The sequence below is a fragment of the Podarcis filfolensis genome, assembly GCF_964270895.1.
Source record: "Podarcis filfolensis genome assembly, chromosome: 14".
NCBI lineage: Eukaryota > Metazoa > Chordata > Lepidosauria > Squamata > Lacertidae > Podarcis > Podarcis filfolensis.
The window spans coordinates 30,298,719-30,318,290 of record NC_139616.1 but is presented as its reverse complement, the minus strand read 5'-3'; the positions used below and the strand labels follow the sequence as shown (position 1 = coordinate 30,318,290).

General features: G+C 42.8%; 1 protein-coding gene across 2 annotated transcripts in view; it reads right to left on the bottom strand.

The window, feature by feature from the left end:
• LOC310748833 (uncharacterized protein) overlaps positions 1 to 8,103 on the bottom strand; it is a 60,906-nt gene extending 52,803 nt beyond the window's left edge. For both annotated transcript variants that reach the window (XM_083584794.1, XM_083584795.1), the window contains exons 1-7: positions 8,062 to 8,103; positions 5,769 to 5,863; positions 4,446 to 4,513; positions 4,084 to 4,102; positions 2,665 to 2,692; positions 1,405 to 1,480; positions 824 to 976 (exon numbers count right to left, since the gene is read on the bottom strand). In XM_083584794.1, the coding sequence (XP_083440920.1) occupies positions 824 to 976; positions 1,405 to 1,480; positions 2,665 to 2,692; positions 4,084 to 4,102; positions 4,446 to 4,513; positions 5,769 to 5,826 (402 nt within the window). In that variant the 5' untranslated portion in view covers positions 5,827 to 5,863; positions 8,062 to 8,103. The remainder of the gene's footprint in view (positions 1 to 823; positions 977 to 1,404; positions 1,481 to 2,664; positions 2,693 to 4,083; positions 4,103 to 4,445; positions 4,514 to 5,768; positions 5,864 to 8,061) is intronic.
• Between the last annotated feature and the right edge of the window lie 11,469 nt (positions 8,104 to 19,572).

Genomic DNA, 19,572 nt, shown 5'->3' with positions numbered 1-19,572 from the left:
CTCGTTTAAAACCATCCAAGTTGGTGGACATCTTTGCCTCCTGTGGGAGTGCGTTCCATAGTTTAACTATGTGCTGCATGAAGAAGCCTCTTCTTTTCTCTGTCCTGGTCAACTGAGCTGTGCCTCTTCAATGCCCCCTAAGCTAGCTCACTGCCCTCAAGCCAGGGGGAGGACGCTATCACAATGACACTGCTAAAGTAAGATTCCCCTGCCACTCCAACCAGCTTCCATTTGTGAAACAGGACAATGGCACACTCCAGTCCTTAGCTCAGGCAACAAAACGTCTTGGGACGACCCAGATTATTCACCATTCAAAATAGCACAGGCAGCAGCATTAATCAATGCAGATCTTGATATACGATGCGTACTGCATGCACATGCACACACGCACACAACATTAGTTTTATAATTCTCAGTTGCTCAGCTTTACGCTCTCTGCTTGCAGTAGAGTTACACAAGTTAAAATCCTGAGGATGGGAGAGTTGCAAATGCACAGGAGATCCTGGTCTGAGCTGCAGGGAAATTTGGCTTTGTGACCCTCTGTTCCTTTGCAGCCCTATGATTCTGTACAGGTCTCCAGGTCTCACTGCAAAATCTTCCCTGCAAAATGTCTCTGGGGTGTCACTTTCTAAATAGAGCTATCCATTCGCAAACATACAGGTTGAGCGGAAGGGAAGCAAGCACAACAGGTCAGAAATTCTAGTTCCAAAGGAGCAGCCCTTATCCTACACACCTTATCTACCTACCCAAGCCCAGATGCAACACTGGCCTTCAACAGATCCTAGTGTCCACCAGAGAGGTCCTAACAGAGAGTACTACTTACCTGCAGATTTATCTCATTCAGAGCTGCCTGGAGCGTGTCTTTGCCAACATTTTCAAAGAGCACCAAGAAAGCCCCTTGGTCCAGCCGGGCCTCAGAGTCTGTGATGGAGCACTTGAGGATGGAAGCCAGCTCACTTGACGTCAGGTTGGAGATCTGTAGAGCAAAAGATGTATTTGTGTCATTTTCTGTGAATTATTTGCACTAGCAGTAGCAAAACGAGGTACTCTTTCAAGCCCCAACACTCATCTTCACAGCTACATGTCTTTTATTAAGTCCAATCCTTCCCTTAAACTAGTCCTCTTCTCTGCCCTTGGCAATAATTGCTCCCATCTCTTTTTCTACGCCTGGCATTTTCATTTCCGGGTTTATTTCGTTTCCTAAATAACATTATTTGATAACCCAATGGAAGCTTCCCAAGAATTGAGCTTCCTAAGCTGAAGCAAAGCACTGGCATGACATTGGCTCCATGGCAAATCAATTAAGATAAACTTTGCAGAATCGGAGCTGCTGAATAAGCAAACCCGCAAGACCTTATATACCAAACTGCATTCTTTTGGATATTTAAAGGCTGGCAAAGATACCTGGTCTGCTGATCCACAAGCATACTGTGGCAGTGTAAATTGGCATGGTTCTTCAAGCGTGGAATTTAGCTCTGCCCTGTATAAAGAAACACACAAGATTATAGATAATTCTGCCAACCAGTCAAATACATTTCATCTCACTTTTGGCTACTGAAAAGATTAAATAATTCAGCCTGCAATTCTCACATAGGTGTAAGCCCCATTGAACAAAGTGACACTTCCTTCCAAGTAAACTCACATTTGATTGTATTGCCAACTTACTGCTTTTTGTTTTTTAAAAGCTGCACAACCTATGGGGTGGGGCTCCTTATTCATTTCAGACAGACTTTCTTGTTTATTTAAATAGTTATCAATAGTTATCAATTGTGCCCATCATGTAAATACAGCAAGACGTGTATACCACATACAAACTGACAGTCACTCTGACAAAAGCATCATTCAAGCTGGGGGGTGTTGGAAATCATATTGCAAAGGCTTGCCTGAATAACACAGTTTTCAACAGATGTCTGAAAGCAGGCAGGGATTATTCCTGTCTAGTATCTACTGGCAGGGAGTTCCAGAGGGTAGGCTCGGTCCCTAGTAAAGGCTAACCAAAACTCAGGAACACGGGGAACCACCAAAAGTGTCCCATCAGAAGAGCTCAGTGATTGAGGTAGTAATCAGATGATCCTTAGGGCCCAAGTCCTTTGGGTTTTGTGAATTAACACAATAACCTTGAATTTGGCCTGGTAACAAATAGGTTAGGAAAAATTAGACCCTAGAATGAATGGCCTTATAGGGGCCCTCTGTAGCTGAATGTTGAGAGATTCAGGACAGATTTAAAAAATACTTCTTCACACAGTTAAACTATGGAGTGTGCTCCCAACTTGGGTGGCTTTAAAAGGGGACTGAACAAATTCATGAATTAGAGGGCTATCAATGGCTACTAGCCATGATGGCTATGCTCTGCTTCCAAAGTTAGAGGCAGCAATGCTGGAAAGCACAGGAGGGGAGGGGAGGGCTTTTGTGCTGCGGTCCCTCATGTGAATTTCCCACAGGCATCTGGTTGGTCACTGTGAGAACAGGGTGCTTGACTAGATGGGCCCCTGGCCTGTTCCAGTAGGCTCTTCAACATGGAGTCACTTTGCTGCTACCCTCCTCAACTGCTGCTCTCTGGGCCCTCATCTGGGAGGCCCCTGAGTTATGGGGCCCTAAACTTTGGCCCAAGGTCCACCTTAGCTATACCACCAGCACTTAGAATTCTACCCCATTGGCCTGTACCTGTTGATGGAGGAGCAGTAGCTTGATGCTGTGAAAACAAACAGACAAAAAGTAAATAATCACAGTGTTCTTATATTTGTTTTTAAAACAGTTGCTTTTATCTATATTCTGGTCATTTCATTGCCTGCCAACTTTGAAGCCTGGCTTGTAACCAGAAGCAATAAAAACATAGTATTTATTTATTGAGTAAGTGGTATATCTATAAACATAAATCTTATGAGGCTGCTGGATCCAATGGAACAGAGGAGTCAGAACCCAGTGCACAGCTATACGTGCTTCAGTCAATCAATGCAACACAAATGAGTCTGAATTGAATTACGGCTCTGGTGAATCAAGCCACAGCAGTTTCAGCACCCTGGACAGCAGCCCCATTCACAGGGCAGTAATGAAGCCTCACTAAGGGCTCTTCTACACTTTGCTCGTCCCATGCCTAGAAAGTACAGGTCCGAGAGGTATTCTGCTTCTCCCAAACTTTCTGGGCATGTGTCCAAGTGGTTTTCCATTTGCCCAACCGCTTTCTCCAGGAAAACCCACTCTTTACCACTGAATTCACAGAAAACTCAATTGACATTTGCTCCCATTCAGTAGTAAAGAGGAGGTTTTCCCTGGGGGAAAGTGGCAGGACCAGCAAAAGTGCAGCTTTACTGTCTTCTTGTGGGGTACAATTTAGCATACTCTGAACAAGCATAATTGACATTTGGGAAATGTTCCATTAACTTTCAGGCATCAAGTTTCAATGCCTGTTAGCCAGATGAGCTGGTAGAGTTCTCAGCTAGCGGAAAGGACTGTACTGTTTTAGAGTGCAGGTGAGAGATGCCATTTTTTAATGTTCTCTTGCATTTTAAGGGGGGGGGAACCCTCCAGATAGAAAGTTTGCACTTGCAAGGAGCAATGCTAGGAATTTCTTCCCAATGTGTTAGGTTTGGAGGAAAGTTTTTCTTTAAAAGCATTCAAAGGAGCATTATGTAACCTGAAGTGGTGCAAGCCACACTGCCACTTCAGGGTTAGCTATGATTCCTACATTGCAGGGGTTGGACGAGATGACCCCTTGGGTTCCTTCCACTTCTACAATTCTATGATTTTACCACCTCACTGTCCTGCATCTGTAGATCATTTCCACTGGAAAGAAGTGGGGCAAGGAGAAAATCACTCAAACCCATGCTTTCTAGGCATGAGACAAGCGGAAGGGTGGACAAGCCCTGTGACAAAGAACCAGGATGTTGGAACTGCCTTTCACATAAACAGATCATTACATTAATGCCTTAGTCTGAAACAGTGCTCTGAGTTCAGCCTAACTTGTGTGTGATGTTGGTCATGGGTCTGGATAATTATCTCCTTCCCACCCACTACCAGACTGCTATAATCCCCTCACCCTCATTCCTGTGCCAATAAGATAAAAGTAAAACTGATCTTACTTACAGATTGGGTAGGCCGGACACTGATTAAAAAGAAGAAAAAGACAAGTGATCAGAAAATCAGGATTGCATATTGCTCATATATAGAGCTGGATCTATTCTAAAAATCTAGTGCTGTGGAGGGGTCAAAATGACCATGATGGAAAGAAAATCTCCCACACAAAGAGAGGGGGGTGGAATGTTGCACCAGAGTGTTCAAATAAGCATTGCTCTTGAATTGTTCGGTCATTGTTCACCTGTGATGCAACTGGCGAGATCTTCTTCTGAATAAATGGTGCTACTTTCAGGACAGACACTAAACTGGCAAATTAACTCCAACAGCAAATGGATCATGTTGCCACTGTTCACCCCCCTCCCCATACTTACTGGATTCAAAGCGATAGGATAGGATCGGCGAGAGCGATAACCATGCCAGCTGCCTTCCGTCCAGCCCCCTTGAAATGCAATTTGAAATAGTTAGAACATGTGAAAGGACTAGTCTTCCAAGAGTTTGCTCAAGTATTAAAGCAGTGTTGGCCAACATGGCGCCCTCCAGATGTTATGACTACAATTCCCATTGTGACTAGCGGTCAAGGATCACGGTGGTAGTAGTTCACAACATCTATAGGACATCACATTGGCTGCCACTGAATCAAAGCAGTCTGAGTTAGAGGCCATCATCACATCTTGTGGCAGGGAGTCCCACAGATTAATTAGTGGTGTGACATAGCAGTCCTTTCTTTTGTTAGTCCAGAACCACCAGCCCCTCTGAATTTTAATGCTATGAGAAAGAGAGAGAAATGTTTCTTACTCACAAGTTAAGAGAATCTCCAGGATGGCCTGCTGTTACTGCAACAAATTTAGCTAACAGCACAGGTCTGCTCATGTCTACTGAGAAATACATTCAATGGGCCTTGTTCCCAAGTGAGTGAGTACAGGATTGCAGCTGAACAGTGCAATCCTATGTCTCTTTACACAGACATAGCTCCTATTGTGTTTGTTGGTGCTTCCTCTCAAATACATGTGTACAGAATTACAATCTAAGGCTGTCACCTCATTAAATATTAGTGGATTAATCACATGGAGTTGTATCTAACCAAGTTTAACTTAGAGTAGACCCACTGAAATGAATGGAGTTGAGATAGTCATGGCATGGCCAAACCTCCAGAAGGTCGGGGAAGACTGATTTTAGTCAATTAATCTATTCTGCATAAATTTGCACAGAAGCGAAAACAAACAAAAGACACTCTGAAGTAGAAGCACAGCTGCTTTGATTTTAGCTTATTCAAGTAAGTGTTACAGCAGAACTCTCTTTCAGAAGATGTTCCCCATTCCCCAATTTATAGAAGGCTCCTTCCAATATGGTGCTTGCCACAACAGTCATTTTTTGTTAGCTACTTCCATTAAAAGTAATTTGAGGCACTTTTTCAGAACCAGCTGCCTCTGTTAGGAGGGGCTTTCTAAACAGCTAAAAATGTTTGATTGAACTGATTAATCAGCTGGACATTACAAGCTGGGCAATTAATCATTTGCATAGAAAAGCCATGAGTCACTGCTTTAGCTCTCAAAGAATGTGATGACTGTGAAGCTGATTCACCTTCTAGCCCCACAAAAGCTTGCCAGAAAAATGTCTGTTTTGCTCACTGTGTAAATATTTACTTGGATGCATTTGATTATGTTAATTATTGGGAAAAGAACTGGAAAACCTACCTGAAATGAGTAGCAAAGTAAAGATTGCGTAAATGGGCGGGCCTTCTTTTTCCTTCATGGCAACTCAGTTTTCCAAACAGGCCTTCCTTGCAGTGCTATAAAGCATAAAATATGACCTCATAAGAACATAGGAAGGGCCTGGCTTGTTGGATCAGTCCAGTCTCCTGTTCTCCCAGTGGCCAACGAGATGCCTCTGGGAAGCCTGAAAGACAGGGCCTGAACGCAACAGACTCTCCTGAGTTGTGCTTCCGACAGTGGAAACAGAACACAGTCATTGTGGCTAGTAACCATTGATAGCCTTATCCAATGCTTTTTTCCTTTAAAAATGTTTAGGAGTTGTCTCATCTTGACTCAAGAAAATCACCATTTCATAGTTCAAATCGGGGAAAATAAATACAGTCAATGAACAAAAGTACAAAGATTCACAAAATATTTAGGGGTATGCGTACCCCTGCGTACCCCCAGGAAAAAAAGCACTGGCCTTATCTAATCCTTTATTAACACAAACCAACTTGGTGGCCATCACTACATCTTGTGGGAGCAAATCCCATGGATCACCCAGTTCAGGCCCTTCCTCCAAAGACAACCTTCCTTGCTTTCCTGAAGCACCCATGTGCATCCTTTTGAGACTCCACATAATTCCAGAAGTGATTTGTCACAAGGGTTATGAAGGAACAAGTCATTAGATCTTCCAGAGGGGCGTCTTCTGGGCCTCATAGTTGCTCTTCTGCTCTAAGCTACAGTCAGAATCGCAAACAACTTTCAACAGTTTGAGAAGTATCACACTTTTTGTGTGCATTCGTCTGGTTATGTTCCAATAACACTAGAAGACATAGAATCGTAGAATTGTAGACTCGTAAGGGACCCAAGGGGTCATATAGTTCAACCTCCTGCAATGCAGGAATCTCAACTAGATCATTCATGACAGGTGGCCATCCAACCTCTGCTTAGAAACCTCCAGAGAAAATTGCATGACATAGCAATTTAGTATGGATTGACGGCATTTATATTCCACCTTTTCCTCCAAGGAGCTCAAGGTGGTATACATGGTTCTCCCCCTCCCTATTTTATCCTCACAATAGCCCTGTGAAGTAGGTTAGGGTGAGAGGCAGCTGGCTTCATGGCTGAATGAGGATTTGAACCCTGGTCTCCCAAGTCCTAATATGACACTCTAACCACCACACCGGCTCTCGGTGCAGATGAGGAAGGGACAGCTCACCTGAGCACACCATTTTCAAACCAATTTGATCCATTTTTAATCATTTTTTTTTAAGGGAGTGCTAAAACACTCCCCTGCCCCCAATTTTCACACCAGTTTCACAATGATTTCAATATTTAAAAGTGGAGGGGGGGAACAGAGAGAAATATAAACACAGGGATAGAAGGGATACGTATTGAAAACAGCTGGGTGTTTATTTATTTATTTATTTATTTATTTATTTATTTATTTATTTATTTATTTATTAAAGTGCTTTTATCCATTTAATTGTGTGTAGTTTTTTAGAATTAAAAAATTAGGCCACAAAGCACCATTTTTAAAAAACTGAATAAAATCTGCAGCTAAAATTTCATTGCCGGGAAAGTTCATGGAGGTATAGAGGGCTGGCGATTGGCTCAGCTGCTCAACACATCACTTGACATGTCCAAACCACAGATCATCAACCCGTCATATAAGAGGAAAAGGGAATGAGGCTTAAGAAATTTTAACCTAACCATCTATAATACAGAATGGGCTTGGTTGTAAATAATAATAATAATAAAATCAGAAACAGCTGGCATGGCAGGTATTATTATTATTATTATTATTATTATTATTATTATTATTATTAGAATTTATATACCACCTTATATCTGAAGGTCACAGGTTTGTACTACATCTCCCATCAGCCCCAGAATTGTATGGCTACACTGGCTGACATTGTGCTGGGAGTTGTAGTCCGAAACATATGGAGGGCACCAGGTTAAGGACTGCTGATCTAGATTAATAATTTGGGTATATTTTAAATATCAAAAACCAGAATTAATATTCCAAGTGTTGGTAGCAGCAAAGCGGCCTATAGCTCAATGTGGGCAAATGGTCCTCCCAATGAATTTCCAAATTCTACTGTTTTAGGACAGGATCCAGCTGTTCCTACTGCCCCAAAAATTAAGGCACAGAAACATAGAACTGTAAAGTTAGAAAGGACCCAAGGGTCTTCTAGTCCAATCACCTGCAATGCAGGAATCACAGCTAGTGTGTACAAGTTATCCCCATCCACCTTCTCTTCCCCTGCCCCTCCAAAACCCACCTTACCGTCAAAACGCCGTCATGTGTTCCGGAGGCTGGCAGGTGGACCAGTGTAAGTGTCACAGTCTCCCGTGACATCTCCTTTTATACCCAGGTCTCAAGCCACTGGGATGGAATGCAGTCAAGCCGTACAGGTGGCTGCTTTGATGCAGCTGCAAAGAACAAAAGAAAAGGGCCCCACCCTTCCTCCTGGGGCACCCTGGCCTTTGGGGCACATTGCACTCCCCTGCAGAAGGCTGGGCTCGCCATAGCAGAGGAAATTCACCTCGGTGGGAGCCAGTGGAGTGGCTGGGGACCAGTCGCCATGTGCCGCTCGTCACGTGGTTCGCCCTTGGGTGCCTAGGTTTTTCTTTCAGAAGCAGCCAACATTCTTTACTTGTTTGTTTGCTTGGTTTAGTCTACCTCTGGGCTCACCTTACACTGTGCATGTTCACTCGACCGCTTCAAGCTGCAGAACTGGCACTCTTACAGGTGCTGCATAATGTTTGTTCCGCAGTTGTAAGGAACTGATCTTCGGAACTCCCTGGCTATTGACATCAGGCGGGTGCCTTCACTGTACTGTTTCCAGCTCCTGTTTAAAACATTTCTGTTTAGACAAACCTATCCAGATGTGTAGAAGTTACACATGTTTTCATCTGTCTCTAGCTTGGTATTGATTGTAATTCGTTTTAGAACGTTTTCAAGTATCTGCTTTGTTTTATTGCTAACTAGCTGGGAGTTCCCGGGGCTGCCTGGGTATTTTTATTATTGTGGTTTTTAAAATGGATAGTGCAATTTGTGAACCACTCACACCAAGAATTGGGTGAACTCAATCCAAAGTAATGTTTTGGTCCACCATCTTGATTCAAAATGGTGCCTGGCACTCAAGCATCAACGTAGAGCCCCTAATCCCCTCCAAGGAACCCTCATGCTGAGTTTGGTGATGATATCTCAAGAGGTGGCCAAAGCAATGTCAAAAAATGGGCACAGGCGTGCCAAAATGACATTTTGGTCCATCATCTTGATTCAAAATGGCGTCCAGTGTACAAATGGTAATGGAGTCTGCCACCCCACCTCAGGAACCTTCATGACAAGTTTGGCAATGAAATCTCGAAAGGCATATGAACGTAAAGAGAACAAACGGACAGACAAGTGGTATATCAATTTTGCTAAATAAATAAATGCACTTCCACTATTTAGAGACTGCTTTTTACTGTGGATGTTCACAAAAGGTGTTTACATGACAATCAGTGGAACAACTCATGAATCAATCGCATGCTAGTTCTACTGTCATAGGATATAACCAAATATATCAAAGATGGATGCAAACACACATCTAAATAACAATGTAAATTATAGCAAAATGTTGTTGTTGTTGTTTAGTCATTTAGTCGTGTCCGACTCTTCGTGACCCCATGGACCAGAGCACGCCAGGCACTTCTGTCTTCCACTGCCTCCTGCATTTTGGTCAAATTCATGTTCATAGTTTCGAGAACACTGTCCAACCTCTGTCGTCCCCTTCTCCTTGTGCCCTCCATCTTTCCCAACATCAGGGTCTTTTCCAGGGAGTCTTCTCTTCTCATGAGGTGGCCAAGGTATTGAAGCCTCAGCTTCAGGATCTGTCCTTCCAGTGAGCACTCAGGGCTGATTTCCTTAAGAATGGATAGGTTTAATCTTCTTGCAGTCCATGGGACTCTCAAGAGTCTCCTCCAGCACCATAATTCAAAAGCATCAATTCTTCGGCGATCAGCCTTCTTTATGCTCCAGCTCTCACTTCCATACATCACTACTGGGAAAACCATAGCTTTAACTATACGGACCTTTGTTGGCAAAGACAACAGGCATAGCAAAATAGCCTATAGCAATTATTATCTATTGCATACCCAACTATTAAACTTTACCCATGACGATTCCACCAAACATGGAGAAAACGAGCAATGGGATGTGCACATCTCCAACATATATCAATCTGTTCTTAAAAATTGGATTAAATAGATCAGGGGTTGGGTACCATTTAAAAAAAAATTGCTTTAAAATGCTTATCCAGGGAAATAGCACAAACCCATTTGTAAAGTAAATACGGTATGCCAAATATATTCAGGAATTGACATCTGCAGTATTTCCCCCCATTAAGCTACAAAACTGTTCTCCACATCCCTGTTGCGTGTGCAAGTACAGCTCCTAACAAGCCACTGAGCCTAACTTTCCTAATGATAGAAGCTGTTGGACAGATTTCCTTGAGATGCAGGGGGATCTGCTTCGATAATAATAATAATAATAATAATAATAATAATAATAATAATAATAATTTATTTATATCCCACCCTCCCCAGCCAAAGCAGGGCTCAGAGCGGCTAACAACAGTAAAATAATACAGCATTCTAAAATCAATTCATTATAAAATCAGTTCAAATCAAATTAATGGCAACCATTGGACTAGAGTTCTGTGAAGAATTGCCAAAGGAGGGGGACAGGCTGTGCCTCGGCCAAAGGCCTGGTGGAACAGCTCTGTCCGGCAGGCCCTGTGGAAGGATGTCAAGTCCCGCAGGGCCCTAGTCTCTTGTGACAGAGCATTCCACCAGATCGGAGCCACAGCCGAAAAAGCCCTGGCTCTGGTTGAGGCCAGCCTAACCTCTCTGTGGCCCGGGACCTCTAAGGTGTTTTTTTGAGGACCGTAAGTTCCTCCGTAGGACATACCAGGAGAGGTGGTACGATGGAGATATTTCGATGGAGGCTGGGCATTCATCTGTCCTGGTTGCTGCCACTGCATCCTGCACTTTAGATCCTGTATATAAATTCGATAAATAATAGTAATAATCCTGCCTTGAGTGGGGTGGGGGTCAGACTAGATGACCTCTGAGGTTGCTTCCAACTTTATAAACCTATGATTCTATAACTCATGGTTAATTAGGACCATTAAGACACATCATGCCAGAAACAACAGCCAAGAATCTGTCACCCTTGTGTTACTTATTTAATACAGTTTCTATGCCTCTTAATCATCAAAACCTTGAGAGTTTTCTCAAATCTGCCTAACACTTTCAGAATCCAACCTGCTAACAGCCAGTAGTTTTTTTAAAAAAAAGAAAGGAAAAAAAATTGGTGCTGCTTCCCTGTTGGCCTTTACACATCTCACGTTCTCTTGAGCTTTGATTAATCTTCTCCCTTCATTCTTATACAACCTGTCCTTCGTCAGGTGAAGGGCAGAAATCATTGCATATTTTAAGGCTGCGTAACCAGATCAGCATTCTTGATGTGCTGCTCAAATTGTAGACAATCAAGATTTAAAGTGGGGGAGAGAGAGAGAGACCAGTTGACCTAGGGAGGCAATCAGAAACTCAGAAGATACTATTGAGCTGGTAATCTTCTGTTGAATCTCTATGTGCGTGCTCAGGTCAGAGAGTTTTCGAACCTGGCAACGTGTCAAGAAGTGGTTCTGTGTCTCTGACTGTTTAACATTCTGAAGTGGCTGGTTTTCCTTATGAGTTGAGAGCATAAGGACATCACAAGAGCCTGCTGGATGAGGCCAATGGCCCATCAAGTCCGACATCCTCTTCTCACAGTGGCCAACCAGGTGCCCTGATGGGAAACCCAAATACAGGATCAGAACACAAGAACACTCTCCGCTCCTTAGGCAGATTTTGGGGACCATGACAGGTTTGGTTGCACTGGGTGTGGGGGCAATGCAGGAGGCAACACAACTATGATGTAGAATGGAAGATGAGAAGCAGGAGTTGCCGGATTGGGTGTCAGGGGCTGGACTGAGGAGGAATGGTGGAGGCCGCCCCCCCTTCTCCTGCACCTTCCCAAGAACAGGAATACAGTGGTCTGCAGTAGGTCATAGTTCAGAGGCTGCAGAGGGGAGAAGCTGGGAAATATTGGGGAAGCAGCAGGAAGAGGAAGCACCAGGGAGAGACAACTGACAGACTCAGTGTCTCTTGAAAGCATTCCTGACCCCCCCTCCCAGAACCAGTCATGTCTTGAGGGCAGTTGAACAGAAAGCCCAGAGACAGAAAGCACAGATCAGTCAACGCAGGGATGACGTAGAATAGGAGAGACGTAGGGGTTGGGACTTTACTTGGAGCAACGCCATTGTCTTCTGGAGACCGCCTTACTTTGTCTCTCTCTGTGAATATTGAATAAATTACTTGGTAAGAACTCCTTTATGTTTCTTTGCTTCTTGGCTGCCACCATGGGAGGGATAGGATTCCTTGAAGCCTGACAATGGGGCACCTCTGAAATTTGAGACTCCAAGGTCTGCCACTGCCTGTGGTTTTCAGCCATCATGGCTTGTAGTCAATGCTAGCCTTCTCCTTCATGAATTTGTCCAGTGGTCTCCCCAGTGAAACATGCCTGGTGCCATCATTAGCAGTTTCAAGACCAGCAGGGCTCTTCTCGTGTTCTCAGCTGCATTATGTTTACTGTTTTCCGAAACCAGCTGCACCACATTGCCTTGCATTTCCTTCTGATTTCAAACACAGGAGCTGTCATTCAACAATGGGCGCAAGTAAATCCCATACATGCTTAGAGCAAGGCCCCACTGAGTAGAGTAAACAGCTTTTTACACAAACAACCACCCTTCCTGTTTGGACAGTGCCAGCGTACCATGCAAGTCCTAATCTGTCCTCCTGAGCCATTCACAAGACATCAAGGGGGATTGCTCTGGTGGTGATGTGAGGGGAAGCACAGGGAGGATCGCTGGATCATCTCCAGGGCCAAATGGTGCGTCTTTTCTTGACAGTCATTCATCAAACTGGCACTGTGTACTGAAGAACTAAGCAGTCACTTCAAACCAGGAAATAGCTTTTTATAGCCTAAGACTGCTCATTCCAAGTCTGGTGTTGTTCAGATTGATTTCTGCCAAGGATGGGAGCATGATTTCCTTAAAGTTCCAGGGTACACTGTTCTCTTGAAACCAGAACCCCTTGTGTTGTCAGTCTTCCTAAATGTTCAGCTTTGGAGCATACAGAGTGACTCCTCCTTGGTACGTTTCCTGTGTGCCTTCTCCAGAGTGATCCTAGGAGCCAATCCCCATTGGTTGATGCACTTCCTTCCACTCTGTTGTTGTTGTTTAGTCGCTTAGTCGTGTCCGACTCTTTGTGACCCCATGGACCAGAGCACGCCAGGCACTCCTGTCTTCCACTGCCTCCCGCAGTTTGGTCAAACTCATGCTGGTAGCTTTGAGAACACTGTCCAACTATCTCATCCTCTGTCGTCCCCTTCTCCTTGTGCCCTCCATCTTTCCCAACTTCAGGGTCTTTTCCAGGGAGTCTTCTCTTCTCATGAGGTGGCCAAAGTATTGGAGCCTCAGCTTCACGATCTGTCCTTCTAGTGAGCACTCAGGGCTGATTTCCTTCAGAATGGAGAGGTTTGATCTTCTTGCAGTCCATGGGACTCTCAAGAGTCTCCTCCAGCACCATAATTCAAAAGCATCAATTCTTCGGCGATCAGCCGCCTTTATGGTCCAGCTCTCACTTCCATACATCACTACTGGGAAAATCATAGCTCTAATTGGCTCCAATTTGTTAATCATATAACATGACTTTTGCTTTAATTGTTATATTTAGTTTTGTGGGGGTTTTGTTGCTGCTTTGTTTTGTAGATTGTAACTCTTTCGCCAACGATTTGCTAATTATCCTATATGATTTATGCTGTATTTGTGATGGTCCTTTGTTATTGTTATTGTTATTGTTATTTATTGTTTGTAAGCCGCTTTGGGAGTCATTTGAATGAAAAGTGATATAGAAATATAATCAATCCAATCAGTCCAAAACGTGAGAGTGTCATTGAAATTCTACGCAATATTGATCCAAGGTAGATTCCAATGTATAGTTAGCAGAGTAACAACTTAAACACATTGCAGGATTCCCCCCCAAAATAGACCAAAGACAATTAATATTTCATCCAGCAGAGCTCTACTGCTACTGAAGGCAAATGAGCATAATGGTCACAAATCCAATACATTCAGAATTTATTTATTTATTAAATCATTTTTATTAAGTTTCCATTTTATATAAATATAACATATTCAAATTTTTCACATTATATTCCGCTCTCGCGAGCACTCGACTCCCCTCCCTCCCAGCCCATGATTACCTTAAATTATATCTTTTTAAATTGCATTTCATCTTTCCCCTCTTTACTCTATTCAATTCTAATAATCAGAAAATTATGTTAATTGTAAATCGGTGCTTTCTATAAACTATCAAGCTTTAAATCAGTCCTGTCAGTGTTGTTAAATGTTTACAATTATCTTTCAAATACTCTATAAACTTATTCTAGTCTTTATGAAACGTTTGGTCCCGCAGGGTTCAGATTTTCCCAGTCAATTTCGCCAACTCAGCATATTCCACCATCTTTGTCTGCCAGTCCTGAATTGTTGGTAAGTCTTGTTGTTTCCATCTCTGTACTAGTAAAACTCTTGCTGCAACAGTTGCATACCTAAACAGTTTTTGGTCTTTCTTGGGTATTTCCTCACCTATTACTCCTAATAAAAATGCTTTTGGTTTCCTAACAAATGTAACCTTTAACATTTTCTTCAGTTCATTATATATCATATCCCCCAAAATTTTGACTTTATTACAAGTCCACCACATATGGAAAAAGTTGCCTTCCTTGACTTTTCATTTCCAGCATTCCTTATTTTTACATTTTTACATTTTAGATAACTTAGTTGGTGTTATATACCATCTATACATCATTGTCATCACATTTTTACATTCAGGATTGGCACTGTCCATAAGAAATCCAGTTGCAGCAGACTTAACTTAAACTTACAATAACTTATAATAAGACCAAAAGGAAAAAGAGACAGAGAGAATGAAACTCAGGCTCCTTCTGACCTCACTATTATAATCAGCATGATCTTGACAGAAAGAGATAACAGAACCAGTTTAAACTAGCTGTATTCAGCTTCTCTGAAGGAATAACCCAAACATCATGAACCTTCTGCTTGTTTCTTTCACACAGAGAAGCTTCCAGAACCCTCTTGATTTAAGTAGAATAGGAAAGATCTCTACACATCAGATCGATACTTTCTGGACTAAGAAATGCAAACTGACAGAAAGGACTTCTTCTCAATGGCTAAAACACCCCCTTTCATGCTGATAGGACAGCTCTAAGATGCTGGACACTGCGATCCTTGCTGGAAACCTGCTGAAAAAATAGTAATGGGTCTTCACCCCCATGTGTCCCTGGACTGCTACATCTCTGCCGAATGGCGGTCAAGTGAGAGCCACTGCCCAACTACAATGTCTACTGAAGGGCAAGGAAGAAAAACATGTGTATGCTTAGAACATCAAAACCACCTTTATACCATGTCAAATTCTTTATCCACCTTGGTCAATGTTGACTCCTCTGTTTAGAAGCAAAGACCCTGCAGGGTCTCAGGTAAAGAAGTCTCTCACCTCATCCACTGGAACTGAGGATGCTAAGAACTGAAACTAGTATGTCCCACCTGCAAGGTGTGTGTACTACACCTTGTCCCTCCTTGGAGAACAACTTCAGGAAAGGATTTGGGGGTGATGAAGTAGGAGGCAGGGACAGGGCCAAACACAACATCCCCTGCCTCCCAGGTGCCACTTCTCAGTCCAAATCTTCCTCCCAGAGAGGCTTTCCTCTGGGAAAAACAGCTGTCATGTTTTAGCTACTGAGGAAGGAAATTGGGCACTGAATAGGTAAATAGTGAGAGCATGTGTGTGAGGATGGGGGAAGCTAAAGCAAGGGAGGTTGCAAGAGGAAGTGGCTAAGAAAATCAGCAGTGGGGGAAGGAAACTGGAGCTCTCTCATTGAAAACATTCAAACTGCCATCTAAATCCATCTCCAAACTCCACCTCTCAAATTTCATAGTTGTTTTTTTCTTGGATGTAATGTTTTTTCCAACTGTCTGAATTTGGAAGCATGCCAAAGGCACTTGTTGTCAAAGTACATACTCTTCTCTCTCCTTCTCTCTTTATTTCTCTCGCTCTCTTCAGGACGGTTAGATGGCCTGGAGCAAAATTTCTCCCTTTGAACCACACCCTTTTCTGCACACTTACAGATCTAAAAGTGTTCTGAGAATCTTTCGCCGACTCTTGTTCTTACCTAACCCAAAGGTCGTCCATTGCAGAAATCATGCAATTGCATTACTTCAGGCTGATTCTCCTCTCCACTCTTTTGAAGGTAGCTTTCATAATGTTATTAGATTTTCTTGGCATTCAACAAATGTGTTTCTCCCTAATCTGTGCTGTGTGATATTACTTGCAGCAGAGCATGGCCAGTTCACCCCCTCCCCCAATGCTCTAATGCCTTTAACAGCACAGGCAAGAAAGGAAAAGCAATGCATGGAGACAAACGCTTTCCTTGTCAAACTTCTGCCTCTCATGATGACATGGCTATAGGCGCAGAAGCTCTGCCTGAAATCAAAGTGACAAGACAACCCAATTTCAATGGGAGTGTAAAAATGTAAAGCTTGTATTATTAAATAGCGTTAAGTAGCATTTGTTTATAATAATGGGAGTTGCTATGTGTGGTTTTTATTAAATGTGTGCATTTTTCTGCATATACAGTGGTACCTCAGGTTAAGTACTTAATTTGTTCCAGAGGTCCGTTGTTAACCTGAAACTGTTCTTAACCTGGTACCTTGGGTTACATACGCTTCAGGTTACATGCACTTCAGGTTACATACGCTTCAGGTTACATACGATTCAGGTTACAGACTCCACTAGCCCAGAAATAGTGCTTCAGGTTAAGAACTTTGCTTCAGGATAAGAACAGAAATTGTGCTCCGGCGGTGCGATGGCAGCAGGAGGCCCCATTAGCTAAAGTGGTGCTTCAGGTTAAGAACAGTTTCAGGTTAAGAATGGACCTCCGGAACGAATTAACTATTTAACCCAAGGTACCACTGTATGGTTTTATAACAATACATTTTTCCAATTGTATTCAGTTCTCCAAATTTCTGCAATAATTCACTATTTTTTAAAAAAATGCTTGTGAGAATCCATCTGCATTCTAGTGCAAACTTCTCTTAACAGACACATTTTTGTACCGTTTTGAGCAATGTTCACATTTTGCAAGCAATTTTATGCAAACAATGTATTTTTGTACCTTATTTTCACTGATGTCTTCAATTTTGTGCACACCTTTATTGATATATGCATTTTTGCGTGCAGTACTTGGCCAAAATTGCAAAATTCAGAGAAGGGTGCACTAAATTACGCTAGATTTCTGAAAATGGCTTTTACATTGTGTGAAGGCTCAAATATTATCCTGAAAGTAATAGTTAGGGAGGCATCGGGGAAATGGAATAAACTGCCACGTGGATGTTTTGGATTGGTGACTAAGCAATGGGGATGGAAGAGGCAGGAGACTATGAAGGAGAAGGCAAGGCAAAGAGAGTCAGAAAACCAAACAGGATTTGAGGAAGTGGGAGACCAGCTTGTACAGGAAGACAGTTTTCCAGTCCTTTAAGCTCCATAGCAGAGCTAGCAGAACGGAAATCCTCAAGAGCTTCTGCCAGCCAGTGTAGACAAAATTGAGGTAGGTGGCCCAGTGCTCAGACTCAGTATTCAGCAACTTCCTACGTCTGTTTATATTTCTTCACTGCTATTTCATTAAAAAAGCAGTTTACAACTGTACATAAAAACAAAATAACCATATAAACAGTCAAATTCTGACAATTAACTATTGTGGGAAGATGAATTTATAATTGCCTGTACAGCTGTGCCTTGGTTCCCAAATGCCTTGGTTCCCAAATACTGAAAACCCAGAAGTAAGTGTTCCCGTTTTCGAAGGGTTTTCGGGAGCCGAATGTCCTATGCAGCTGTCGGCTATTGTTTCCAGGGCGCCTGCACCAATCAGAAGTTGCGCCTTGGTTTTCGAACATTTAGGAAGTCAAACGGACTTCTGGGTGCTTTTGTTTTTGCTATTTATTTTGTGTTTTTGTTTTTGAGGCTTTTCCAGTTAATTTGTTTTTGTGACTGTGTGGAACCCAGCTCAGCTACTGATTGATTGTGTGACTGCGGAAATGGATAAAAGCCCCTCATCCAAACAATGACTATCATCTGTGCAGGTAAGGAAATAAATTAATTTTATTTTTTATCATCTATAATACTGTCTTATTTATTTTATAGTACAGTGCATTGATAATTGCTTTCATTTTACGGATCAATGGTCTCGTTAGATAGTAAAATTCATGTTAAATTGCTGTTTGGGGGTTGTTTCTAAAAGTCTGGAACGGATTAATCTGTTTTGCATTACTTTCTATGGGAAAGCACGCCTTGGTTTTGGAACGTTTTGGTTTTGGGACAGACTTCCGAAATGGATTAAGTTTGAGAACCAAGGTGCCACTGTATAGTCCTGACAGAACAGAAAAGTTTCCAGCAGGTATTGAAAGTGTGGCATAGAAGAGCAATGAACCAACCCCTTTCTGTTAACATTCCTTTTGCATTGTCTTTCTGCGCCTCCCGCTTCCATACCCTCCAATATCCAGCTGATCAGAATTAGGAAACCTGGTGATTTTTTGGGGGGAGTCCCCAAATTCTTGCAGGAGCCAGCTGATGTGCCACAGCACAGGACCAAAAAGAAAAAAGAGGACATTCCAGGGTCCAAACAGAAGCCAGGATGGTTTCTGTAATTATAGGAAGTCCCGCTCAGATTGGGACAGTTGAGGGATATGCCCAATAGTTCAGTATTGTCTAATTGACTGGCAGTGGCTCTGCAGGGTTTCAGACTGAGGCCTATCTCAGCCCTACGTTGGAGATCTTGGGAACTTGGTGTTGAATGGTCACTTTAAAATGTGAAGGTTCATTATTATTTCACAAGTTGTGTATGTCTTTAAGGGCCAGGGCCAAGGCAAATAACGAGACCCAGTCTTACAGCTGTGAAACACAGCAGGTGCTGCTAGGTTGTGTTAATTAAGCTGTGTCAGCAATTGGGTATAGTATATAAGGAGCAGCACCTAGCTCCCTCATTACCCTGGGGGATGGGTTGGTGGTTGGGTCTGGTTTGTTGTTGATGTATTTAGTGTATAAGGAGTTTTTGTTATTAAAACCTTGTTTAAGTTATTTTTGAGTCCCTTTTTAATGCATGGTCTCCCCAGCAAGCTCTCTGCAGCGCTACTAAACTGCAAATAGCCAACACTTGGGACCTTCTGCATGCAAAGCAGATGCTCTAACCACTGGGCCATGACCTTTGCCTAAAGGAAGGTGCCTTTCACTGAGTCAGGCCATTGGTCCATCTAGCATGATACTGCATACACTGACTGGCAGCAGATAGAACTTGGGACTATCTTCATGCCGGGCTGATGCTCTGCAACTGAGCCATGAATGATTGCACCTCTTGCGTGACCTGGGGACATATCTCAGTGGCAGCTAAGTTACTTCGTCATACCAGAGATGGTATTGCTGGGTGTGAATCTTTAGGCTTAATCCCCAATGTGGGAAAATGGTAGCAGGGTGTAGCTGACAGGCCTCATCAAAAGGCGTGGCTGCAGTAGCTGAGTGCATCTATAATGTCTTCCTGATACCAATATCAGTCCATTTCCTGCACAGGGCACATCTT